Source organism: Citrus clementina, unplaced genomic scaffold (genome assembly GCF_000493195.1).
Source record: "Citrus clementina cultivar Clemenules unplaced genomic scaffold, Citrus_clementina_v1.0 scaffold_4, whole genome shotgun sequence".
NCBI classification, from domain to species: Eukaryota; Viridiplantae; Streptophyta; class Magnoliopsida; order Sapindales; family Rutaceae; genus Citrus; species Citrus x clementina.
In genome coordinates this window covers 23,832,525-23,855,057 of record NW_006262274.1, presented here as the reverse complement: position 1 = coordinate 23,855,057, position 22,533 = coordinate 23,832,525, and the positions used below count along the sequence as shown (strand labels likewise).

Here is a 22,533-nt window from a genome sequence, read left to right as displayed (position 1 = left end):
TTGCAAAAATCCCCACGAGGACGGGTACCCTCGGGGATTTTCCCCATTCGGGGAGGGTACGGAGATAATTTTATACCCAATTTTTTATTCGGGGAAGAGACGGGGAAAATTTTTTACCCAATTTTTTATTCGGGGAGGGGACGGGGATGAGGTGGAATCCCCATCCCCTATGTTAACATATATGTTTCCATAATATTGATTTTGATGATAACAAACAAGATTAAAAATGATTAATTTTTTAAGCTCAAATTATTTAATATTCTTTTTAAATAAATCATTATTTTCATATTATAAATGTTTCATATTTAATGGAAAAATGATTTTATGAAATTGGTTGTTTTTCAAAGTTTATGGTTTAATTGAAAGAATTTTGAAAACTTTGAAATAAACAAGTAGTTTTCTAAATTTCGGACTTGGACCTATTTGAAACTATTTAAATATTTTTGGGCCATTCTATAATTTCACAAAGTTTGGGCAAAGTCATAATTTCAGAAAGTTGTGGGATTGACACAGCATTATTCTAAAGTTCTGAAATTGGACCTTTTTGTAAACTTTCATAACGTTTTGGGCCACATTATAGTTTTATAAAGTTTTGGGATCAAACTGTAAATTTGAGAAAATATTCACTGTAGCAGTTACTGTAGCAAGCGGAAATCCGGTTTCTGATAAACGGAAGTCCGGATTCGAGGCAGAATCTATCCGAATTAAAAGCGGAATTCCGGATCTTGACAAACGGAAATCCGGTTGTTGAGCAGTATGCTACTGAGCGTAAGCGGAAATCCGGATGTGACAAAGCGGAAATCCGGATGTTCAGAAATTCAAATTTGTGGCTGTAACGGTAACATTAAGCGGAATTCCGGATGTCCATAACCGGTAATCCGGTTACGACCAAAATGTGAGTAACGGCTAGTTTTCGAGCTCAAACTATAAAAACTCAAATCCAACTCTTTTTGAAGCCCTCCAACAATCTCCAACAAGCAAGAACAAGTGCACACAACATATATTGAGCTTCAACTTCGTGAATCATCATTCTTTAAATCATCTTTGTTCTTCAATTTGTATATCCACTCTTAAAGAGAGATTCATTGTTGTATTTATCATTTCTCATCAAATTGTGAGAGTACAAGTGTGGGAAACACTTGGGGTAAAGAGATTGGAGATATAATCTCTTGTTGAAAAGGTTTATTGACACCTCGAAGTCAATTGTAATCGTTGAAGCCTTGGAAAGGCTTGGATAGTGAAATCCTCAAGCCCGGTGTGCTTGGAGGCGTGGACGTAGGCGGGGATTGCCGAACCACGTAAAAATCCTTGAGTTTGCTTTCTCTTCCCTTGCTCATTTATTATTGTGCTTTCATTGAATTTATTGTTTTCGAATTGATTAAGGCATTAGATTACTTGTTGTGTGGATTTGCTAGGATAATTTTTAAATTTCCAATTCACCCCCCCTCTTGGGTTGCACACTTATATTTCACCCTACCCATTTCCCCATTTTAATTTTAATTTTTATTTTTATTTTTAAAATTACTAATAAATAAATAACAAAATTATAAATATTGGCAAGATATGAGTGGAATTTTGGGTGTGGCATGTATCTTTGATCCAAGGTATAAAAAGAAGTTCATTGAATATTACTTTTCTATGGTTTATGGTGGTGTTAAAGAGTTGTATGTTGGGAAAGTGGTCACCCTTTGCTGGGAATTAGTGGAAGAGTATCAATTGAAGTTTTCACCAACTGTTTATTGCTTTGATTATACTGGTAGTAGTTCTTCTATTAGATCTACAGGGGATTCTTATAAGAAAGCAACCAAATGGATGACAGGTTTTGATGATTATGTAAACAATGGAGATTGTGCAGTTGTTGCAGATGAATTAGATTCATATTTGGATGAAAAAGTTATACCCTGGATGGAAGATTTTGATATTTTGAGTTGGTGGAAGACAAATGCTAATAGGTATCCTACATTAGCTTGAATTGCTAGAGATATTTTGGCAATTCCAATTACAATAGTTGCTTCTGAATCAGCTTTTAGCACCGGTGGTAGAGTTGTGAGCCCACACCGTAACAAACTTCATCCAAGCACATTGGAGGCCTTAATGTGCTGTTAAAGTTGGTTACGAGCTTACAATAGCAGTATGAGTTTATTTTACATTGTAATTATATTATACAGTTATTAATATTTGCACTTATAAGTTACGTTACTTATATCATTTTCATTGTTTTAGGTTTGAAATCTGAGGCTATCTCTCAATTTGCCATATTTCTCGAGGAAGAATAGAAGGAGCAGGACGAGCAGGAGGTAAATAGTTTTATTAAAAATATTAATTAAGTATCTACATTTATTTCATTTATTTTATTGCCGATATAAAAAATAATTTTTTTTCTTTTTATTGTAGGATTATGAAGATTGAGACATTGACAAAGATAATTATTTTAATAATTTATATTTTGAATGTGACTTTGTAATAGATCAATATTAATGTAAGATATATTTTAAACTTTATTTTTATCTGAATTTTTTATTTTAATATGATTAATTTAAAATCAAAAATAAAAAAAATGTATTAGACTATTAATTATTCGGGTACCGGGGACCCTCGGGGATCCCCTGTTATTATTCGGGGAGGGGATGAGGATTCTCTCAAGCAATTCTGACGGGGACGGGGAGGGGACGGGGACATACGCAAAATATCGGGGATGGGTATGGGGAGATTGGTCCCCTCCCCTCCCCATTGCCATCCCTACTTGACTACTTGTTATACCAAATTGTTATTTCACAATAACTTAAGTAGTAAGATGAGATTAGCCTTAAAAAAAAAATGAAAATATTATGTGTACAAAACATGAAAATAATGTAAAGAGGATTATAAAATGTTATCGAAAAATCAAACAACCAATTCGGTCTTGATGTATCTTTTAAAATAATTGCTATTACTTGTAATAAAAAAAATAATTAGTTCAAAAAATCAATTAAGTATTTAATAAATTTTAATTTCAGAAGTGCCGTGAATTGTGAAAGCAATTATGAGTATTTGACGAATCTTACTATCAAACTACTGTAAGAAAGCAAATGACTAAAATGAGTATAATGTAAGATGAACTTGACTTATATATATAGGAACGTATACATGCAATATTTTTCATTGTATACGTATAATAATTTGAACTAAAAAATAAAATATGTACACTATTGATTTATTGAATTTTTTTAATGAAATGGAAAATATGAAGAACAAATAGATTAAAGGGATGCATGAATAATTAAAAAAAATCATAATAATAATTATTGAAAATATTAACTTTGTTTCCAGTTTGAATAAAACTAGTTTTGGGTTTAGGTAATAATTATAAAAATATTTATGAAATTGTATTAAAGATAGAACTGATTGTCAAAATCAAAATTTAAAAAACTAATCATTTTTTATTTTTCAAAATCTGTTGTAAGAGGGGCAAATTTTGTTATAAGAGATTTTAATTTTTTAATCAAATATTAAAAATTTATTTTAATTTTTTTAGAATCACTTTTGAATGTCTAAAAAATAATTTCAAATGAATATCTCATAACGTTTAAGAAGTATGAAGTTACATTACTAACTCAAGCATATGCTAATTTTGTTGGAGAAATCATTGAATAATTTCTACTTTTTTAAAAAAAAGTGAAGGGAATTTTTATTCTTTTAGGTCATGTTTGGGATTGAAGCATTGTAATTTAAAAGATATAGCTGTTGTGGGAAAAAATGTAAATATAAAACAAAAGTTAAAAATTTTTAGTAAATACAACTTTTAAATAATAATTTTGACAATTAACAAAAAATAATAATTTTGACAAAATTATTAAAAATATAATAGATTTTTTATGATATAAGTGAAAAATTATATCAACATACTTTATAAAATACAATAGTTAGTGTTTACCAAATACTTTAGTGTTGTATCTTTTAAAATACAACTGCTTAATCTCAATCACAAATGCACCCCTAGTGAATAAACCCTACCCCCGCCCCAGGACTCCGAGATGAATCAAGCATCTTCAAAAGATATTGAATATGCAAGAACTTAGATCATATTAATTAATGGTCAAAATGAAAATGCGCTCACCAATTTGGTAAGACATCACATCCTGTTAGAAAACATTTGCATCATTATTATTCATTCGCAATTCACGGGGACAAAAATTGAAAAATAGGTGGACGATTTTGCCATTGCAAGCTTTGCTTATAAAAATACAAAGACGATCCAAATCTCTCTCTCTCTCTCTCTCTCTCTTTCCCATTTAATGAGCATGAGTGCATGACAAAAGGCCTGCTAGCTACTTTGACGTCAACAGTCAATCACTCCTTTGTCGGTGGATTTACTGTAGCACACCACTATCATTAGCACACAATTAAACACTATTTTTTCGTTCAATAATATTAATATTCTTGTTAATTTCATTATCAAATATTAAATTTAATAAAGCGTTTTCCAATTGAAGTTCAAGACTTAACTAACCTAAAGTATTATTATTAACAGCAAATAATAGGACAATGGCTATATAAAATATTTTGAAGGCAGCCTTCAATTGCTACATTTACTTATTTAGTGTCCCAAAACATAACATAGCTAGAAACAAGACACTTCTATTGCAGTAGGGACCGGACTGCACTCAACTAGAACTAGTTTGAGGCTTTTATAAGCTGAAACTGCTGTGACCACGCTATTAGTTACAACTTACCTTCTTCAAACGAATCACAGCCGTCCATTTCTACCCGACGATCCCGCTTCTGGTAACATGCTGGTGGACCCGGGGCCCATAAAAAGTTTCCTCTTTTACTGTCTCGCGTGGGTCCTCGTGCGCACTACGCACCCTCAACGCGGCACCGTATTGTTACTTCTTATATACATAATAATAGGGAGATGCTAAGTTACATTAGCTGTAACTTACAGCTAATAAAAAAGGAAAGAGGACCCGATGTTTCATTTAAATCCTATATAAAATAAAAATTTTACTCTTTTTTTTTGTATATTATAATTCTTAAATATCGAAGGAGAAAGAGAGATAGAGAGAGAGAGAGAGAGAGAGAGAGAGGCTGAGAGACGTGCGTCGTTGTGTTTGATCTATAAATCTATATAATAATTCTACATATCTGTATGGTGGTAGCAGACTAGTTGTAAGACGTTGATGATTTCAAATTTCACAGTAAAAAAGACGTGAAACTCTGAAACTTCAATAGCCGTACGCTGATGAATCGAGGCTTTTCAGATACTCATTGACACGTCTTACGGCCGTTGTGGATCAAGCGCCGTCAATATCTACGGTATTATTTCCCTTTTAGATACATCATTGCTTTGCTTGATCAGAGACAAAGTTCAGCCAGTGTTTGATTGACGATTGGTACGTGATCTGACTGATACTAGCTGCCCCTCTTCTATTTTATTCGTTTTCCTGAATTTTTTTTTTTTTTTACCCCTCCAATGTTCGTTTTCGTTTGAGTTTTGAATACTTTACAGCCTAAGCTTAAAAATTAGCTGCAAAATGTGTCATCTTTTTAGTGTTTTGCTTGATGTAAAGTAAACTCTAGTAAGCTAGCAAGTAGTGTTAAGAGAGTTGCTGAGCTTAGTAAAGCGAAAGCTTGAACTTTTACGGATCTGTAATGTTGAAAGTTGGGAACTTTGTAATTTAATTGAAGCTCAAATCTACTGATCTCTGATCATGGATTGTTTCTTAGTTTTCCAATTTTTCATTTTTCATTATTTTACTGAGTGGGTCTCCTTTTTTTAAAATTTTTTCTAATTCCTTCGATCTTTAAATTATGATTTATTTAATTTTGTTGCGCAATTGTGGTTCATTTTCTGTATTTGAATTGAATTATGATTGAATTGATCTGATTATCGAATTGATTTCAGATCAATCATGGCGTTGAAATCGAATTCATCCGACGGTAGAACAAGGAGTTCTATACAAATATTTATTGTAGTTGGGTTGTGTTGTTTCTTTTATATATTGGGTGCGTGGCAAAGAAGTGGATTTGGGAAGGGAGATAGTATAGCTTTAGAAATTTCTAAGAGCGGGGCGGATTGCAATATTGTCCCAAGTTTAAATTTTGAGACCCATCATGGTGGTGAAGTTGAGAGCATTAATGAATCTGAATCCAAACCTAAAGTGTTCGAGCCTTGCCACCCTCGCTACACTGATTACACCCCCTGTCAAGATCAGAGGCGTGCAATGACTTTCCCTAGGGAGAGCATGAATTATAGAGAGAGACATTGTCCTCCTGAGGAGGAGAAGTTACATTGCCTTATTCCTGCACCCAAAGGATATGTAACACCATTTCCCTGGCCAAAAAGTCGTGACTACGTGCCATATGCAAATGCTCCGTATAAGAGTTTGACGGTGGAGAAGGCTATTCAGAATTGGATTCAATATGAGGGCAACGTCTTTAGATTCCCAGGTGGAGGAACACAGTTTCCTCAAGGGGCTGACAAATATATTGACCAACTTGCTTCAGTTATACCAATTAAGAATGGGACAGTTCGAACCGCACTGGACACTGGCTGTGGGGTATGTTTACTTCCTTGGCGATTTTTATTTAATTTGTATACAATCCATCTTTCAAAAGTTCAAAATTGGCTTCTTCTTGTGTCTGATCTGCACATATCATCCACTTACAATGGTTTTCCCGTGTAGGTTGCAAGCTGGGGAGCTTACCTTTGGAGTAGAAATGTTATTGCCATGTCGTTTGCACCAAGAGATTCACACGAAGCTCAGGTCCAATTTGCTCTTGAAAGGGGTGTGCCTGCTGTTATTGGTGTTCTCGGTACCATAAAGATGCCCTATCCATCTAGGGCCTTTGACATGGCTCACTGTTCCCGATGCTTGATTCCATGGGGAGCAAATGGTGAGAATCATTAAAAATTATAATTCTTTTGTTGTGTAAGGCAAAATAAGTTAATATTTTGACATTTTGATTTCAAATGTCGTTTTTGACATTCTACTATTGATACAATTTGTTATAGTAGCTGTTCATGGTGACTGTATCTTGGATAATTTTCGCAGATGGAAGATACATGATAGAAGTTGACCGTGTCCTTAGACCCGGTGGTTATTGGGTCCTTTCAGGCCCTCCAATCAATTGGAAGACCAATTACAAAGCATGGCAGCGTCCAAAGGAAGAACTTCAGGAAGAACAAAGAAAGATTGAGGAAATTGCCAATCTTCTTTGCTGGGAGAAGAAATCTGAGAAGGGTGAAATTGCCGTTTGGCAGAAGAAAGTAAATGATGAATCATGTCGTGCCAGAAGAGATGATTCTCGTGCTAATTTCTGCAAATCTTCAGATGCTGATGATATCTGGTGTGTTGCTGCACTTAGAAATTCTCATCATTGTACTGGTTTTGCTTATTGCAGATTAGTTGAGATATATGCAGTGAAATCATATTTCATATGCATCTCTTTGAAGTTGTCACTTGGTAAACGTTTCATGTAATTTATCATCTTATTTAATGGTATTTTCTAGGTACAAGAAAATGGAAGGATGCATAACTCCCTATCCTGAAGTTGCTGGTGGGGAACTGAAGGCATTTCCAGAAAGGCTTTATGCTATTCCTCCCAGAATCTCTAGTGGATCTATTCCTGGAGTTTCTGCTGAGTCATACCAAGAGGACAGTAACAAATGGAAGAAGCACGTAAATGCTTATAAGAAAATCAACAGACTTCTTGACTCAGGAAGGTATCGCAACATTATGGATATGAATGCTGGGTTTGGAGGATTTGCTGCAGCAATTCAATCTCCCAAATTGTGGGTTATGAATGTTGTGCCCACTATAGCTGATAAAAACACACTGGGTGTCATTTACGAGCGAGGACTCATCGGCATCTATCATGACTGGTACAAATTTCTGAACTTTTGCTTTTCTCTTATCTTAGAGGTAACTTTGAATCATAAAATTTTAAGGAAATTATTGTTTTGCCAGAAGTTCCAATACTTCAATTGAATATTTTGACAATACCAGCACCCATATAGATATCTTTTCTTTCATCAGTTTTATGGCTTGCAAAATACCCAACAACGCCAGGTTATTATGGAGATGTACTTTTTTAGAGATTGTAGCCAGCATTTTAAGATGAAAAACTTGTAGATTTAAGGATCTTTTGTTGAAAACTAGTGAGTTCTGATTGTGAAATAGAAGCCTGCAAGTATACTTCATTTACTTACCTGAAAGGTAGTACTATCTTGGTTGGATTTTAAATGTGCGTGCATTGCACAATGTTTTCTTGAGCAGAGCAGATCACAATTCTGATGTTTTCCTACCCTCATTTTCTTGATCCTTTTGTTATGGACTATATTGAAATATTTCCTTTGTTTCTCTGGGTTCAGGTGTGAAGCTTTCTCTACTTACCCAAGGACCTATGATCTTATTCATGCTCATGGCCTTTTCAGTCTATACAAGGACAAGTAAGTGTTTTATTATGTTATTTATTATTCCTGTAGATTAGGATTCATTGTATGGGCATTACTTTATAAGAGGAGTCAAATGCTTGCCTTTTGTGGCTGCAACTTTGTATTTGATTGTGTGCGCTTCAGTACAGACAGGTAGGGTTTATTTTCAATGTGACATTGACAATTTTATGCTAAGGCCCCTTATTAAGCCCGGATGAGCCAACTGCAGGCTGTTAAATTCTAGTTGGCTAAACTTGGATTGAGCTTGTAACAACTTGATCTCAGTAAGCCTTGGTAGCTTGGCTCCTGTAAGATTTGCATAAATCATCATGTTTTACATGGAGAGTTGTGTTTGTTCAATCACTATCTGATGCTCAGGATCTCTATTAATTCATCATTGCATTAATTGTTTCATGGGAGAGTGGTTTTAATTAGTTGGAGTTACTAGGCTGTCAAGCTCAAAATCTAAACTTTAGCCGGGCTTGAGTGGAAGTCCTAGATTTTTCTCAATGAACCAAACTTAGTTATGTTTATTGGAGCGCATTGGAGGTTTTGTTGGTTCCCTGCGTAGCAGCTTGCACGGAAAAGGATCATTTTGCTGGTGCTTGTGTTCACTATTTGCAAGGAGTTCACATTTAGATGTGTTTGATTGTATGCTTGCTCATCTGTTTGTAACTTACATATGCTAATTCAATCAATGGATTCAATGCAGATGCAATATTGAGGACATTCTTCTAGAAATGGACCGCATTCTGCGACCAGAAGGTGCAATCATAATTCGCGATGAAGTAGACGAGATAATTAAGGTGAAGAAGATCGTTGGAGGAATGAGGTGGGACACCAAAATGGTGGACCATGAGGATGGTCCTTTAGTTCCGGAAAAAATATTAGTTGCTGTCAAGCAGTACTGGGTTGCCAGTGGAAACTCCACATCCTCATAATGAGCAGCAAATGGGTATTTTTGTTTTTGGAATGGTTCTAAGTTGGCGTTGCTCTCTCTTTACGGATCCTGAGTCCTGATAGGATTTGATTTGTTTCATATTCATCCTGAGCATTTTTGCTGCACAAGTGTTTTAGCAAAGGGATGAGAATTACACGGTTTATGTTCACTACTAACCATCAATTGGCCCATGTTCTTTTGTAGCAATTTATTAAAAACAAACAAATCAAACACGATTATGCTTTGCAATGTTTATGGTACGTTGAGTTTTAGTCATCTCATTTATCCGTGTATTATGTGGAAATTTGGTCTGTAGTTATTTGTCTGTGTTTATGCTATAATTCCAATTTTTTTTTTTTTTGTGGAAAAATTAAGGGGATGTTTTTGAAATCCATTTAAAAATAAGATGTCAAAGTTATTATTATTATTATTAAACAAAAATAATGAAAATTATGTTTATACTATTATTGCAATTTATTTTTTTGCTGAAGAATTGAGTGGATGTGAAGTTTCATTTGCAAACCCCATTTAAAAACATGATCTCTACCTTTTTTTTAAATTCATTTTATAGAAAAGTGTTTATGCTATGATTTCAATTATTATTATTATTTCTTTATTTGAAAAGTTGAGTGGATGTGAAATTGCATTATGATTGGATCTCTCTCTCTCTCTCTCTCTCTCTCTCTCTATATATATATTAGGCTAAATAATAAGAAAAACCAATCATATTGCAGAATCAAAGTTTAAAAAGGAATTGTACTGTTAAACAATGTGTTGAGTAATAAAAAGTATTAGGCAAGCATCTTCCCATTCCATACCTGGGAACGAATCTTCTTGGTTGAATGGTACGAACCAGTTCTTGGTAGTATACTCTTTATGGAGCACATGACGACTAGAAACGAATACCGACCATGCATTAGTCACTCAAATAAATAAGACACAATCTCACGAATACATGATAGTTCCGCCATGCCCTAAATCATTGGGGAGAACACGACGCCCCACATTTACCCACGTTCGGTTGTTGAAGACCCATTAAGGCCCTTGAACATCCGAATATGAGGGGCACAGAAAATGCCTTGAGAAAGCAGGACGATTGTCTGTAAAAAGTTGAGAAATCGATTAAGAAAGGGACACGAAAAAATTAGAGAGAGGGAGAAACTCTGCCAAATTAGTACCTGGCATTATTACATAAGAATCCCTGATACATTTTGTTTTAAGAACATTGCAATTAATGTGCACAACTTGAATCATATAATTTTCCCATAAACATCTTGTACTGATTTAAGCATCGGAGGGTTTATGCCGGAAAAACCACCGACGTCTCTGATTTGTTTCTATGAACGCAGACTTGGAAAGAAGAGGAAGAGTGATTTAGATCCCAGGAGCTCGGACAATTGCTAAAGCTGGTGGAGTGCATTGTCAACACAAAGTTGATAAAGTTCGTGTTACGATCTGGTCGGGCAAAAGGTGACTAGATATCAGCATCAACACAATGTAAACCATAAATCATATTATAAAGAATTAAAAAGAAAATCATATCTTTTGAAGTTTTCTTCGTCGTAAAAATAAATAAATAAATAAAATGAAGAAGAAGAAGAGAAAATTAATAAATTATAGTGTCCTTGCTTTAGGCCAGGAGATTCGACTCCCTAAACATTGAGCCCAATAAGGCCCATCTGGGACAACTGAGATACTTTTGAATGACGAGAAGGCCCCACTTGGGGACAAGCTCAAGTAATTGATTCGAGACAGAAGAGTAGAATATGAGAAGATTAGTCCACGAAATTTAGCGAGCACCATTAGAAGTATTAATTTTGTGTGTAGATGCGGGATTGGCGTTCACATGTGTCGTCTTGTCGATCAACATTTGTAATTTTTGTCATTCGTTTCTTATCGGCTATCGCTAGTGCATTTGAATAATCATATTATAACTTTGTCTTTATTGAGCGTGCGGTTTTGATTTTTGAACATTTGCAGTTCGACATGAAGGGGCCGGCCTATTGCTTGCTTGCATTGCAATTTGCTTATGTTTGCCTTTAAATGTGAACTATTTCTCAAAGCTGATACTGATGGGTTTATGGATGGCCAGATTGTTGGTCCTGAATTGCAATTTTGCGGCTGGACACTCCATTATGAATCCGAATGTGTACGTGTTCGATTTCTGACCTCAGATCCTGTCGTTCCATTAAGCATCTGTAACATGAAGCAAGTTGTGTCTGTTATCTTATGATATGATATCAATGTGCCATTGTCTCTAGCTTACCACAAGCGAGCTAGGCAAAACATGTTTACCGGCCCTTAAGGACGTGGTCGGATTGGTTGCAGTGCAGCTGTAACCTCTACCAAAATCTAAATTTAGTTCTTGGGGGATAAAATCCAAATTATCGTGTCCTTGCTTTACATGTTTACTGCAGTTTGGTAACAGATTCAATCATCTTTGGACAAATGAAGTGTAACAAGTTACAGAGCATAAACAGAAGCCCGAAAACTCACGCTCCAATTGAATTATTGATGCTGTAAAGTATTTTTTTGACCGTTGACGGATCTTTTTCTTCATAAAAAAGTGTACCCCATTACCTGACAATCAACAGTCGGTAGTGTTAGTACGGATTAGAGTTTTCTCTACGAAGTTAAAATGAGAATGTGAGTGATGATATCGCCAGCGTAGAGAAAACTATAATCCGTGTTAGTACTACCAACTGTTAAAAGTGTTAGGTACTAGTAATTCATGGGTGGTTACCAGATGATGCCAAAAAACTTGTAGCACGCAGCACTATTTGCTTTTATGAGAGAAAATTATACAGGTCAGTCGGGCCACAAGCACAAGGGCCTACTCTCTTTTGACATCTTGCATATGTCACAACTCACATGCCTACTTATAGGACTAATTTCTTACAAAGCTGAGCAGCATAATTTTCTCCCTTTCATCTATTCATTTCCCCTTCTTTGTGGCTAATTTCAGCTCATTCATAATTCATGTTGAGTTTCTTTCGGTTTGGTAGCTAAGGCCTTGGAGTAAGGCACCACCTAAGGCATCTTTAAGACAATTCTTCTTGTCCCTAAAAGAAGCTTCTACTTGTATGTTCTTCCAAGCTTTTAACACACCTCGATACTTTTCAGTACATACTTCTCTTTAGTTCCAAGACTTCTGCTGTTTGGTCTTTTTTCATTTTTCTTTTTGTAGTTTCTTGTCTCGAGAAACAAACTCTTGATCTCCTTTTCTGCCCGTATATTTTCGTTTTTCTGCAGCAAAATTTTCCGAAAACACCATGTCTATGATTACCTTGACATCAAGCTGCAAAACAAATCTATCCAAAACGTTGTCCTGTGAGAGTAACAATAACATCAACCGCGATGCTTCCTTTTCGTCAAGCTTAAACAGCACTGCAGAGAACTTCGTGCGCAAACTCACAGTATCAAATCAAAACCTGAGTCCTGGCATTGCTTCCCAAGAGGAGCAAGAATACTTGGGTGCAAACAAAGTAGAAGAAGAAGAAATTGGAGTATTTAGTGCTGAAAAATATTTCAATGGGGCAATGGATGACAGTCCAAGACTTCCCAACGTTGGTGCAAGGAAACACAAGTGCATAAAAGAAGAACAAATCAAAGTTGCCCCAGTGAAGCCCAAAATTCAACCAGGAACTCCAAGTGTTCGTTCTGAATCAAGCTGTAACAGTCAAAGCGCCTTATTGCAGAATGTTCTAAGGAATCCATCGCGGAAACAAGCAAACAAAGTACAAGGGAAGAGTTTTTTTGCTGGTCTTGGATGCAAGTGTTCTTGTTCTGACAAAGATTCTGTTGACGTTGATGAACATATTGGTGAGACCAGCTTCAAAAAAACCGCCAACTGCAGTTCAGTCCATGAGAAAGCAATCATAAAAGAACCCATCAAGCGTAGTCATCTTGTTGACAAAGTTAATATTGATGAATCAAGCTTTGCTAAAGAGGATCTGGTGTTGAACAAAGAAAACTGTTTTAGTTTTCGAACTGCGAATTCTACAACAGGAAATCTTCCGATCAAGGTACACTATGAACAAGAGGAAAAAGAAGAAATCCAGCCAAGAAAGTCCCTAGAAGTGTTTGGTTTCCCTGTGTTGGAAAAGAGCAGCAAGTCTTCATGTTTCGACAGGAGGCTATCAATGTTGTCCTGGGATGCAGCTCCAAGACTCGAGGAATTTGAATTTGCAGCCACTCAAGGTGAAAGCTATAATGATGCTACGAGTGATGCAAGCTCAGACTTGTTTGAAATTGAGAGCCTCACAGGCAAAGCCAACCCTTTTCTTGCAAGGCAAGGATCAGATGCTACATCTGATTGTGCAACTCCAACAGCTTGTTATGCACCAAGCGAGGCAAGCATAGAATGGAGTGTAGTTACTGCCAGTGCTGCAGATTATTCGGTGATGTCAGATTACGAAGAGCTAAAGGCACCAACAACGGCAACAAGTCAAGTGAAAACATTTTCAGCTACCTCAAATGACAGAACTCGGACTATCCCAGAGACACCAAAGCGACTTCCAAGCATTTCATTGGGTTGCAATAGCCACAAGGCAGTTAGAGTTGCCGGCGAAGCATATAGAACAAATGAGAAGGCAAATCATGATGCACGGATTCATCGCATGTCTGAATCCTTTACGCCTGTGACAAGGTTTCAAGCTGAGGCTGAACTTGCAGGACTCCATTCCAGGCAGAGGCAACCCGCTCTTGCCGCCACCCATTCACTCCCCAGATCACACTCGCCACGTCCTTCTCATCTGTTGTATATTCAGTGATTTAGAGTCACTTTGTTGAGAGTTCATTTAGATTGCATTTTTCTACAACTAAGTATGACGAAAATTTACTTTCCTAGTGGTAACTATGAATTCCTCGGAATAATTCCAGGTTTACTTGTGATGATTAGTAATGTTATATTCTCCATCTTATTAAGAGTTTCAGTCCAACAGGCACAAAGACAGCATCTAGGGATTAAGATGCCTCTCCAGGCAAAAGAAACTCCCAAAATCTTGAAGGAAATGGTTACTTCTGATGAATTTATCTTATTTGTTGCAAAAACCTTAGATATGCTATTTTTGTTCCGGCAAAATAAAAGCAACCTTCTTTTGTTTTCACTACTTCTTTACCATTTCTTTTTTCAAGTAATTCGGCCATTTGCAAAGGACCATAAAAATAAGTACTCCACATTGTCAGTGCCTAATTGCATGAAGAAGAAGCACATTCACTAAAAATTTCCAGCTGCTAAAATTGCAATCACATCTGTTTCAGAGACGATCTTTTGCATGAAGAAGAAGTGATTGTTGATTAAAATGACAGGTTCACCACGCCTATCGAACTCCCCATTAAGAATGTAGGTTGGTGATCGTTGGTTGGATCCATTGTGTGACCACCTTATAAATAAGGTGGTCCATGCCCTCGTACAAGTATATTTCATTCCAATTCTTGTATGAGATATTATTACCTCCATTTAGAACAACAAAAATATCCAGCATCAGAACAATGAAGTAGCCTCATGGGTTCTTAGCAAAGTGAATGCGGTAGTTTTCAGAAAGCTCTAATCAAAATAATGCATCATATATTCTCCTTTAAAATGGTGACACATCACAGAAGTTAAATGAGTGGATGGTGGCATCTGAAAGAGCCAAATACCTACCAAACATACAATGAGAAACTTTTGCAAAGACATTCGTATCCCCACTGCTATCACTCTGACAAGCTGAGCTCTCGGAACCATGTGAATAATAGGAATCGAGAAAGCTGTACAGAGAAGTGAAGGGCTGAAGGTAGCTGTGTCATAATTGCAACAAAAATGATATATTTTTGACCACCACAGAAGGGAGTAAGCATAATTCTTCAAGAATTTATTGCTGGAAGAAATTATAACTTTCAGATCAATCGACAGTAGTGGAAGACTACTTAAACTGTCTGATTCAATAATGTTAATGAGGCATTTGCTTCTGGTATTGAGATAAGGGTTGTAGAACAGCTTTCATGGACCACTCTGGAATTGAGAGCTTTTAAGACTGCATAATTAGGCTCAAAGAAAGCAAACTGGCTTGATGGGAAACTGGATAAACCTTCAAATAATAATTTTATGAGCTGATGATAATGCCAAAAAGTGAAAAGGGGATGTTGGAAAGAAACTGACCAACAATTATGAGATAATCAAACTCTAAATCGTTATCTATGCAAAGCAATTTCATGAGCCAAAAAGGTCTACAACTACGAGTATGTTGGTTCCAAATAAAAGATCAATAGTGACCAAATGGTCCCTAAATCGCCTTTATTAACAAATATTGTTAGGAAAAATATAACCCCACGTCCTTTTCGTGATTGAAATTGTGGCCTTCTCTTTCATTTAAGCTTAAGAATAAGTCGTACTTATTTCAAAAAAAAAAAAAGAGAAACTGCAGAGGGAAACAGAGAAAAAATTGCTAAGACTCGAGATTAGCTAGCCATAGTTGCTGGTAAGTGCGGACACATTGCATTTTAAGAACTCAGTCACGGACAACCCACGACAATTGTTATGGCAAATGGGCGCAGGCGCCTCATGACAAATTCCTTAGAGATGCATTCACTTCAAATCAAATGAATTTAAAACCAAAATTTCAAACTGGGACATTAATTTATTTTAATTGTAGCTCAACCTCATTATTTAACTAATATAGACAAAAATGTTGAGAAATATAAAACACAACAATATAGATATGTACAAATCACAGGGCAGTGTGGCTCATCAGTAAAGGTGAAAAAGAGAAAAAAATTAAAATTAAATAATGCTAGTACAAACTGATGGTCCTAACGTATAATCAGTTGTCCTTGTAATCTTTCGTCTGATTGTAATCCTTTGTAGCCAGCGCTTCAAAGCCACCATCTGGTCTCTTCTCCAGTGAATAGGGCATATAGGTTCCAAGAATTCTATCCCACATCACGAAGAATGGTTGTGCAAAGTTGTATTTGCTCCCATAAAGTTGATGGTGGATATCATGATAGGCAGTGTTGTTTTTGAAGAACACGTGGAAGAGGTTTCCAGGAAGCCATAATCCACAGTGGTCATCCACTGTTTTGATGGTGGCAAAGGAAAAGAAGAAGATGGAGACTCGGGGAGACATACCGGAAACGAGAAAAGATAAGGCTCCGCCAATTGTGTCATTAAGAAGCCCCTCAATGGGGTGATTATACAAAGCTCCAAATGCATAGGGGACAACAAGGCGGTGATGTAGAGAATGGATGTGTCGATACAAAAACTTGTTGTGGTGCATGTACCTGTGCATAAAATACTGCCATGTATCCATAACCAACATTGCTATAACAAACTGCCGAGCTATAGCAATTGGAGAAGACTGTTGATTGGCTTCTGCCCCAGCACCATTTCCTGTCACCTATAGAAAAAACCAAGATTCCAACATGAATTCCTGCAATAATGCAAAAAACATACATCTTCTCTAGCCAAGATATTAACAATTTGCTGGCTCCAAATACATCAATACCAGCAAAAACAATAACAGAGGAAAGATGATAAAAAGTGAGCATAAATACGAAGAGAAGAATAACAGTTAACACATAGCTGACAGCATGCTATGATGCCCAAAAAAGGAAAAAAAAAGAAAAGAAAAACTGTCCAAGTTTTCCCTATAAGCGAAAACATCCAAATTATCAGGATTAGATCCCTGCAAAATCCTTCTTGCATTAAATAAAATCTCCAAAGTTACAAAGATTAACAGCTGATTCCATCCTATCAAAATGACAAAATACTGCTGATACCCTGATCCAATCGTTTTGATGATTGTTCCCACCTATTTTGTTAGGCTTCATATAGCCAAATAAAAAGCTGTTTATACGAGCATGTTTAACAATTGAGAAGATTCTCTGAAAAAGAATTAAAATTTTGAGGAGATAAAGAAACAATATATGGAAGTTGGTCCTTCACAGTTCTCAGGTTAAATCAACAATTCAACCGACAAAAGCTATTAGCAAAATTTGACATAAAAACCACAGAAAGCAATCAAGCAAAACCACCGCAAACCCTACACAGTCGCACACATAGATTAACAAGTTCCAAAAAGCAAAGCATCTCTAGCAAGTTCCAATTCCCTTACAATTCAAAGCTTACGAAAAGGAGCACAAGCTATAACACGAAAAAAAAAAAAAAAAAAAAACTCCAATCAGACATCGCAAAATGAAAAAAAGAAAAAAGAAAAAAAAGAGACGAACTTTAAACAATTATTAAAACTAAAACCAGTTGTAAAAAGTAAAAGAAATCAAGTAAAAAACAAGGGGTACGCACCGCAAACAAGAGAATTGCAACAATAGCCTGAAAAAATTGCTGAAGGAGAACGCCTTTAACGACATCGCCCTTAGAGACCAAATTTTTCTCGTCCTCGTCAATTCTCGAATGCAATCTATAATTATCAAGCTTATCAAAAGATCCAAGAACGACGTATAATCCTGAATACAACCAATAGACTAAAATTGGGACGAAAGTGCCCAACAATTCGTCGGAAATCGTAAACGCCATCGTGTTGACGATCGCCAACGGGACACTCGCTCAAAGTGCCCTAAACTTTTATTGCGAATATATAAAGTATTAATGCTCTTACAAGATAAACCAACCAAAACCCTAAGCTGTGTTTGTTTGACAACTAACTAATCGGGAAAAAACAGGCCCTTCCCTTTTATGCAAACGCAATTGCCTTTAGCTTTTAGAAAATTAATAATTAATAAAGTTGTGGGTTGGAATAACGATTATTAATTATTAAATAATACGAATTATAGAGGCTACGTGGCGGTTTGGACTTCGGACTTTGGACTTTTGGGAGAATGAAGAATCGAATGGCGTCGTTGTAATCAAAGATGTGAGAGAGCGAGAAATTATTACGTGTGCTGTCGACACCGTTACTACGCTACAATGTTTTCGGTTTGTTTTTGTGTGTAGGGGGGACTAGCTACGTGGCGGTTTGTAGTTGCATCATTCTGTGAATGAGTCTGACACGAGTTACTGGTTTTCTTAGTCGTATTCTGTGTTCTCCGTGCGGCCGGCGAGTCAAATACGTCGGCGTGGTGGCCACGTCCTGACGAAGTTTCTTTTTTTTTTTTTTTTTGAATTGAACAAATCACATGAATTATTAATGTAAAATTTGCTGCATTAATTGGTAATTTGCAAGTTTAATTAGGAGTGAACGGCTCTCTTTGAATCTCGGAGCCTGGAGCCTGGAGCAGTAGCAACTAGCACGTCACCTGTTAGGTCTAATAACTATCGGGACTTATAATGATACTTGCAATCTGTTGAAAATTGGAAGGATTTTCCTTAAAAAGATAAAATAAGAAAAATACAAATATATAGTGAAAGAACCAATTATTCATATTTCATAACAAACCACGCCGCTTTTTTTTTTTTTTTTGGGAAGAAATTTTCTGAATTTCTATTCTTTGTAAATTGCAAGGAGAATTGACTCGAGTATAGCATCTACAAGTACAGCTCTCTCCCCCTACTCTCGGTCTCAATTTAAAAATCTTAAGGTTTTTAAGTTCTTCGATAAACCTCGATTATTTCATAAAATATATGTATAATATAATACAACATTATTATGTCTGCACTCCCTCGAGAAAATGACATGTTAATAATGAAGTGATAAAAATAAGTAATTTTTAAGATTTTTCTTTTTCTTAAAAAAATCATTGAAGTTTACTCAAATTTACATGAAACATCTACTAAATTCACCTAAATTAAATTTTATTATAACCCAACCTAAACTTTTATTCTTAAGAATATTTATTTTACCCACAATCTAACAAAAAAAAATACATATCTCTACTCAATTTTTAATTAGAAGGATGCAAATAGTCCCGAAAAGAACCCAAACCATGTCCCCACATTAGCCGTGGGCCCAGTGGCAATTTTACGAGATTTTTAATGAATAAAAATCAGCTCTTGATTATTCTTTGAATCCGAAACTTCGCCTTAAAATCAACCATACAAATGGATGGACTTGACCTTAATATTGACAAAATTGCAGCTTTACTGTCAATCATTCCACGAAGAATATTTTAAACCAATCCGTGTGCGCTGGGAATTTCGTTTCATGGTTCCATTGAGCACATGGTAAACCAACGCATGGCAGTTGTACTCTTGGTTGCTACACAATTAACAATTGTACTTAATCTTCATAATTTTTCTTCCCATGTGAAATTCCAGCACGGTCAACGTCAACCCAGATGATTGAACAAAAACGATATCAAAAGGATGTGCCTCTTACACAGCCTCCAACTTCGGGGTCTCAGGAGCTTTCTTCTGAAAGTTGAGGCCAGCTTGTGTTGTTCGCTTGCAAGGCGCTGACAAAGAGCAAATGATTGTATTAGTTGCATCCAACTCATAGGATTAGTATCTAAGACTTCATATAAAGAAATGCGCATTCAACTCAAAGGATTAGATGCAAATGCCTATAAACCTTTTGCCTTGTTTCTGTTTGATGCTAAGACAGAGGTTTTCCACTCCTCATAAGCAACTTTCTCTGTCTTTTTATGCCGTTTGTAACTTGAAACCTGCACAAGTTTTATGTCATGAAACTTTGACAATAATTTGACAACTGAGAGTGAACTAGGAGATAGGGATATATGCAGAATTGCATACCAGTTTCTACAGTAAGAACCCTCTAAACATGATATCACAAGCTTCAAGACATTTTTTGATAAATAACAATGAACCAGCAAATTGGAAAAGCAGGTAGAGGAGGACAGGAGTTGTGTCTTGCTATTGAAGGAGCAGATGATTAATTTTATACAACCATGTGCAATTGTGAGACAACGGTTTACATTGAGATGGCTAGAACTAACTATAACAATTTGGACCTATGCAAGTGCAGAGAATCTTTTGTCATGCATAAAACATCTTCAATCTAGTTATATAATCACAAGGTTGTGAAATCTGATTACAATTCTGCCCAAGCTATGCTTTTTGGTGCAACTCTTGATTAATGTTAACAGTTCAGCTGTCTCATACTTTATAGGTAAGCACGTAAATTGACTTGATGGTATTGAAGTAGTCAGGAAGGAATATCTTTAATAATCCTTGTAAGATCAAAATTAAAGAGACTTTAGACTCCCCAAAATTCATGTAGAGAACAGCCCTATCAAACTGTATTACTTTCAAGATCCATATTTTGCTTTGCCCCAGTGATCTCACAACAGAGGTCAGATGTACAAGGGGAATCAACAGGCTTTCAACAATTAGAAATCAACTATACTACCTCTGCTTCATCATCAGATAGATATTCCACATCTTCAAACTTCCTCTTTTCAGGTAACACATCTAGAAGTTCTGCATAAGTATGGCCAAAATTAGAGGAAAATTTATGCTACACGTGAAGTTAAAATAGAAGTATAAATATTACTACAACTAATTGTTTTCAAGTCGCACGTAGATTGGATCACCAACAATCAACTAACATTAGAACAATTGTAGACATGATGAAATATTTCTAACATCAAGATAAAGTGTTACCTCGATTGCTTTTTAACTCCCTAGGATCTTTCTTTTCTTTTGCAATTCCAAAAACATCATGACACAGATCCTTCATTGTGGTAGAAACCTACATTTATAGTCCGCTAAATCATTTCAAAATGGACAACTACCATAAAGACAAATGAACTGTGAGAGCAGTCTATTACTGACACTAGCAAACTCAGTTTCAGATGTACCGCAAACTTCTATTAACTTAAGCTTGTCTACCTTGAGCTGTCAGAAAACACTCAAACACAAGTCAGAACACATTTGCAGAGAATGTAGTTCTCCAAACATCCTTAATTAAAGAGATTATTCATCCTTACCTTATGCTTTTTTGCACACAAGTAGAAAGCAACAGCAGTGAAGACAGGGCGAGAAAAGTCAGCACTTGTCTTCCTGGAAGCTGGTAATGCAGCAGTAAAACGGTCCTTGAAGCTGACACCAATAGTGTTCATTCAATCATCACCCATCAAACCAAGAAACTCATCCACAAAACAAGATCCACAACACCAGCAGTTCAGTACAAGGAAAAATTTTAAAGATGAACTACATCCTGAGTTTGGGATTCACTTCTCTGTGGCATTTTTGCATTCACATAGTGAGTACCACCTATATGTACAATCAGTCTAAGAGCAAAACAACAATAACGGATACAATCTAATAAAGGAAAAAGGCAAACTTACAGAGACAAGCCTTTTTGCACCAAAGGAATGAGCCTGATACACCCAAATCGAATCCCCAATTCTCTTATATCCAATTCATTCCTGCATTTTATCACCAAAAAATTGCAATCAATAACACAGCCCACGCCAGATAGAAATTAACAATATAGGAAGAAACCCACTTGAAACCAATGCTGTTTTGCAGAGAATTAAAGGATCTGTTATAAGCCTTCTCCGACATCCCGCTCAACTTGATAGCTGTTTTCCGGTCAAATATTACATCAAATCTGTAAAAATTAAAGCCCGGATCAATTTTACGGTAAGACCCATATTAGAAATTGGGATTATCAGTAAAGCAAAATTATTGATACCTTGAGGCGGCGAGTTCCAGGCAGATCACAGCCTTACAGACCTCTCCCTATAATAAGATTAAAAAAAATTACGATAAATGATGTTCAATTTTGGTGTTATACCTTTTGATGTTTTAAATATACAGATCAAAGAATTGATCAGATGTTAAAGCACTTACAACTCCGATAATTGAGGAGTCGAACTGGACATCGCAGAGGCGGCGGATCTCGGCGGCTTTCCGGATCAACTGCTTGGAATCTGAGAGCCCTAGCTTCTTCGCGATATCCGAGAGATCCATTTTTGCAAAAAAGGGTTATCTCAATCTGAATATTTTTATTTTTCTTTGAGAAATGTTTTTCATTTTTCCTTGACGAAATGAAAACAAAAACTGTTCGAGTTGGCGGGAATTCATTTTGAAATTTTTGCGCACTTGCATATCTTCCCGGGCAACGCATGCATATAAATTTTGGCGGGTTGGGGCCATGTGAGATCCAATGAAATTTTCCAACTCTATTAATACTAGATATTGCGTAAACATGAAACGCAGTCGTACTATTACGATTGCTAGGCACTCAAATCATATCCCCGTTAATTATCAGAAATTACTGGCACAACAATTTTCCCAGAGACGACAATTCAACTCAAGTTTTGCTTATGAATTTACGAT

General features: G+C 36.1%; 4 protein-coding genes across 5 annotated transcripts; 2 read left to right on the top strand and 2 right to left on the bottom strand.

Moving 5' to 3' along the window:
- Positions 1-5,039: 5,039 nt before the first annotated feature.
- On the top strand, positions 5,040-9,637 carry LOC18043775 (probable methyltransferase PMT2). The gene is made up of 7 exons (XM_006438614.2): positions 5,040-5,372; positions 5,885-6,539; positions 6,666-6,876; positions 7,035-7,329; positions 7,493-7,864; positions 8,354-8,431; positions 9,129-9,637. Exons 2-7 carry the CDS (start codon positions 5,892-5,894, stop codon positions 9,355-9,357), a joined length of 1,833 nt encoding a protein of 610 aa, XP_006438677.1. The 5' UTR covers positions 5,040-5,372; positions 5,885-5,891; the 3' UTR covers positions 9,358-9,637.
- Positions 9,638-12,525: 2,888 nt separating this feature from the next.
- On the top strand, positions 12,526-14,440 carry LOC18043774 (protein PHYTOCHROME KINASE SUBSTRATE 2). The gene has a single exon (XM_006438613.2). It carries the CDS (start codon positions 12,629-12,631, stop codon positions 14,126-14,128), a length of 1,500 nt encoding a protein of 499 aa, XP_006438676.1. The 5' UTR covers positions 12,526-12,628; the 3' UTR covers positions 14,129-14,440.
- A 1,650-nt stretch (positions 14,441-16,090) lies between these two features.
- Positions 16,091-18,083, bottom strand: LOC18043934 (sphinganine C4-monooxygenase 1). The gene is made up of 2 exons (XM_006438612.2): positions 17,638-18,083; positions 16,091-16,732 (listed from the first exon to the last, which is right to left on the bottom strand). The coding sequence occupies exons 1-2, from the start codon at positions 17,866-17,868 to the stop codon at positions 16,160-16,162; spliced, it is 804 nt and encodes a 267-aa protein (XP_006438675.1). The 5' UTR covers positions 17,869-18,083; the 3' UTR covers positions 16,091-16,159.
- A 1,135-nt stretch (positions 18,084-19,218) lies between these two features.
- On the bottom strand, positions 19,219-22,482 carry LOC18043933 (origin of replication complex subunit 6). 2 transcript variants are annotated; one of them, XM_006438611.2, is made up of 10 exons: positions 22,045-22,482; positions 21,887-21,933; positions 21,698-21,802; positions 21,537-21,617; positions 21,177-21,288; positions 21,022-21,084; positions 20,851-20,938; positions 20,597-20,667; positions 19,799-19,892; positions 19,219-19,682 (listed from the first exon to the last, which is right to left on the bottom strand). In XM_006438611.2, exons 1-10 carry the CDS (start codon positions 22,162-22,164, stop codon positions 19,603-19,605), a joined length of 861 nt encoding a protein of 286 aa, XP_006438674.1. In that variant the 5' UTR covers positions 22,165-22,482; the 3' UTR covers positions 19,219-19,602. The 2 variants fall into 2 exon arrangements, with proteins under 2 accessions (XP_006438674.1, XP_024041829.1); XM_024186061.1 differs by lacking the exon at positions 21,022-21,084 and having other exon boundaries at positions 19,220-19,682.
- Between the last annotated feature and the right edge of the window lie 51 nt (positions 22,483-22,533).

Coding starts and splice junctions, on each gene's coding strand:
- LOC18043933 (XM_006438611.2), bottom strand. CDS start 22,164: ATGGATCTCTCGGATATCGCGAAGAAGCTAGGGCTCTCAGATTCCAAG. Junction 21,803..21,886: donor CTGGAACTCGCCGCCTCAAG/GTATCAATAATT, acceptor TAATTTTTACAG/ATTTGATGTAATATTTGACC. Junction 20,668..20,850: donor GGAGTTAAAAAGCAATCGAG/GTAACACTTTAT, acceptor ATACTTATGCAG/AACTTCTAGATGTGTTACCT.
- LOC18043774 (XM_006438613.2), top strand. CDS start 12,629: ATGTCTATGATTACCTTGACATCAAGCTGCAAAACAAATCTATCCAAA.
- LOC18043775 (XM_006438614.2), top strand. CDS start 5,892: ATGGCGTTGAAATCGAATTCATCCGACGGTAGAACAAGGAGTTCTATA. Junction 6,877..7,034: donor GATTCCATGGGGAGCAAATG/GTGAGAATCATT, acceptor TAATTTTCGCAG/ATGGAAGATACATGATAGAA. Junction 7,330..7,492: donor TCAGATGCTGATGATATCTG/GTGTGTTGCTGC, acceptor GGTATTTTCTAG/GTACAAGAAAATGGAAGGAT.
- LOC18043934 (XM_006438612.2), bottom strand. CDS start 17,868: ATGGCGTTTACGATTTCCGACGAATTGTTGGGCACTTTCGTCCCAATT. Junction 16,733..17,637: donor TTGCAATTCTCTTGTTTGCG/GTGCGTACCCCT, acceptor TTTTTTCTATAG/GTGACAGGAAATGGTGCTGG.